A 2,970-nucleotide genomic window follows, 5' to 3' on the forward strand; every position below is an offset into this window, starting at 1 on the left:
ACCACAATGCCTGGCTATTTTTTGTTGTTGTTGCTGCAGTTGTCATTGTTGTTTTAGCTGGCCTGGGCTGGGTTTGAACCCACCAGGCTTGGTGCATGTGGCCAGTGCTGTAACCACTGTGCTATGGGCACTGAGCCCCAACCCACTTAACCAGAGCTCCACATTCTTACCAATAAAGCATCATTTCTGACTCCGGGCAGGAGAGTCTCCCACCCAGGCCCAGACTTGGTTCTCCCCACACATGAGGAGAGAGGCTGCTGCTGATGCCTAAGCTATCTGGCTCCTCAGGGCTGCCTCCCCCAAACCCAGCAGCACCCCCACCAACTCAGGCTGGGTTACACAACATGTCAGACACCTGGTTTGGGCTACTCATCTTTCTGCTCTTAAGAAGAGGTAGAGAGGGCAGAGTACTCACACAGTGAGTACTGTGTTCACAGACAAACCCCACTCCTCCATGGGGCCTAGTTGCCAGGGAGACTTCACACCTGATGACCCAGGTTCCTCCTCCCTTCCCCATCCTCAGAGCATGTGTCTTGCCTGAAATATCTACCAAATAATAAGTTAGAAGCAATAGAGACCTCCAGGGTCTATGCAGTGATGGAAAAATACTGTGGTATGGTGAAGCCCTTAGCCTCTGAGTCAAACAGTCCCAGGGTTCAATTCCTGCCTCCACCACATAACTGGATGAAGCAACTTATTAATCTCTCTAAACCTTAGTTTCATCATCTGGTGAGAATTTAGTGAACAAATCTATGAGTACACAGTGCTTAGTACATAGAAATACACAATAGGCCCGGGTAAGGTGGCTCACGTCTGTAATCCTAGGACTTTGGGAGACAAGGCAGATGGATTGCCTGAGCTCAGGAGCTTGAGGCAAGCCTGAGCAAGAGCAAGACCCCATATCTACCAAAAATAGAAAAACTATGGTTTTTCTATGGTATTATGGTGGGGGCCTATAGTCCCAGCTACTCTGGAGGCTGAGGCACCAGGATCACTCGAACTCAGAAGTCGCTGTGAGATATGGTAACACCACAGCAGTCTACCCAGGGCGACAGAGTGAGACTCTAGCTCAAAGAAAAAAAAGAAAAGAAAATATACAATAAATGGTGACTATGTTACAGCCAGTAGTATGCTGCTGACAGGCATGAGAAAGGGTGTCAGGACATCTGACTTCTAGACTCAGCTCTGCCTACAATTCTCTATGTGTCACTTGCTTTCTTTATCTGTGCAATAGGGAGCTGAACTAGGTGATCTCTAAGGCTTCTCCCAGCTCCCCTTTCTGTGATTTCCTACCAGACACTTCCAACAATAGGGTGCTAGCAAAGAGCTGGCGGGAATGAGGTTTCTTTCCAGTCTAGGGTGCCACCTACTGGCAGTCTGGGATCACTACAGTTGGCACCTCTAGGTTTTCTTCCTACATGAAATTCCACCCATTTCTCCAGCAGAAGCCAATTCCAGGCTGAGGAGCTTGGGAGTGACAGAGAAAGGATTTAAGTAGGAAGAAAGGAAAGTAAATGCTCTATGAATTCTAATAGTAGATGGGCAAATAGATGCAGATGCGCTAAGGGCCCAGCGGCTGCTGGATCTAGCAGGGCTATGGGAAGAGAAGCGGATAAGGGAAATGCAGACCTTTAGGCCGCCATACCTGTGGGAGGGCGGAGTTAAGGTGGCGCTGGAGCTGGTCCCGTTCATGTAGGGCATCCTGGAGCCGGCTCTGCGTGGCTGCCAAGGTCTCCTGACTCTCCCGAAGCGACTCCAGCAACTTCTCCCGCTCATCCAGCATGTTCACCATCAGCTGCTCAAAGTTGGCGTCAGCATCGGCGCCATGGGGGGGCCCCAGAGGGTCCCCCTCGTTGATTGTGGGCATCACCTCACACATGGTAGGGGTGTCAGGGCCTTCTCAGCGTCAGGGGACAAGGGAGGGTCTCACAGGGTTGGCACCTCCAGGGGAACCCAGTGCATGGGTCTCAGAGTGGGCAGTGCCAGGTGAGTGGACGGGTGGGCAGGGGCTTCTCCCATGGCATCAGTTGCTCTCACTCTGAAAGGGGCCTGAGGCCTGGAGTGCCCCCGTGGCATAGAGCCAGAAGGCTTGGCTTAACCTCTCAGGGCTGGGGCTGGATGCCCTGTGTTCCCAAACAAGCAAGCAGCAGCCGAGTGTGGCCATGACAGGTAGGGGGAGCAGGGCTGGAAGATGGCCCCTCTCTTAAACTGAGCACTGGAGCCTGGCTGAGTCCCAACTGGATCTAGCGACACCCATCATTTCTGGAAGGCAGTGTGGTCTGTAGGAAAAGAGACTGCTCTGAGGACCAGCTGAGTGGAGAAGGGCAGCAGGGGAGGGGGTGATGCAGGGAAGACAGGCCCTGAACTAGCACAGGGGGGTGGATAAGCAGGTGTGGCAGTGTTGGCGCATGCCCCTTCTCTAGGCTGGCTCACTCTGATGGCGCCTCCTTAGTTCTCCCAAGGAACACACATGCCTACTGCCTAGCCTCTGCCTTCCCCCAGCTGTCAGAAGTGCAGCCGCAGTGGCAGTGGTTCCCCCACCCACGTGGCTCACTGGCCAAATATAGAAATGATTCAGTCAGCGGTAGGGGAGCAGCAGGCAGGCTGCCCAGAGTCCTCCTGAGACCTGGGGGTGGGAGGGGAAAAAATAGGGTCTTTGGACCCTCCCCCCACAGATTCTCCCCCACACTTAAACCAAGGCAACTGCAGAAGGGGTTAAAGGGTGATTAGTGCATCTGAGTTCCAAAAGTTGGACTCCAGGGGTCACAGGAAACAGAGGCAGAGTAGTTTCTTCCCTGACCACTGGTGCAACACGGTTAAGGACTTGGAGAAACACAGGCTGGGCACTGGGGCAGGCAGAGAGCCCTGACCTGCTATAATGCCCATAATTCAGGGAGGAGATTCTGGGTCACATCATTCCCCACTTCTCAAACCTGCCAAGAAGGATGGCCTGCAGGCCTGGCAGTCAGC

At 53.3% G+C, this 2,970-nt stretch overlaps 1 protein-coding gene across 1 annotated transcript in view; it reads right to left on the reverse strand.

Annotated features, from left to right (window-relative positions):
* PPFIA4 (PTPRF interacting protein alpha 4) overlaps window positions 1–1,879 on the reverse strand; it is a 38,746-nt gene extending 36,867 nt beyond the window's left edge. The window contains 1 exon segment of the mRNA XM_012806603.1: window positions 1,646–1,879. Coding sequence (XP_012662057.1) covers window positions 1,646–1,879 — 234 coding nt within the window.
* Between the last annotated feature and the right edge of the window lie 1,091 nt (window positions 1,880–2,970).

The sequence above is a fragment of the Otolemur garnettii genome, unplaced genomic scaffold (assembly GCF_000181295.1).
Source record: "Otolemur garnettii isolate 467f Iridium unplaced genomic scaffold, OtoGar3 scaffold00055, whole genome shotgun sequence".
Classification (NCBI taxonomy): Eukaryota; Metazoa; Chordata; class Mammalia; order Primates; family Galagidae; genus Otolemur; species Otolemur garnettii.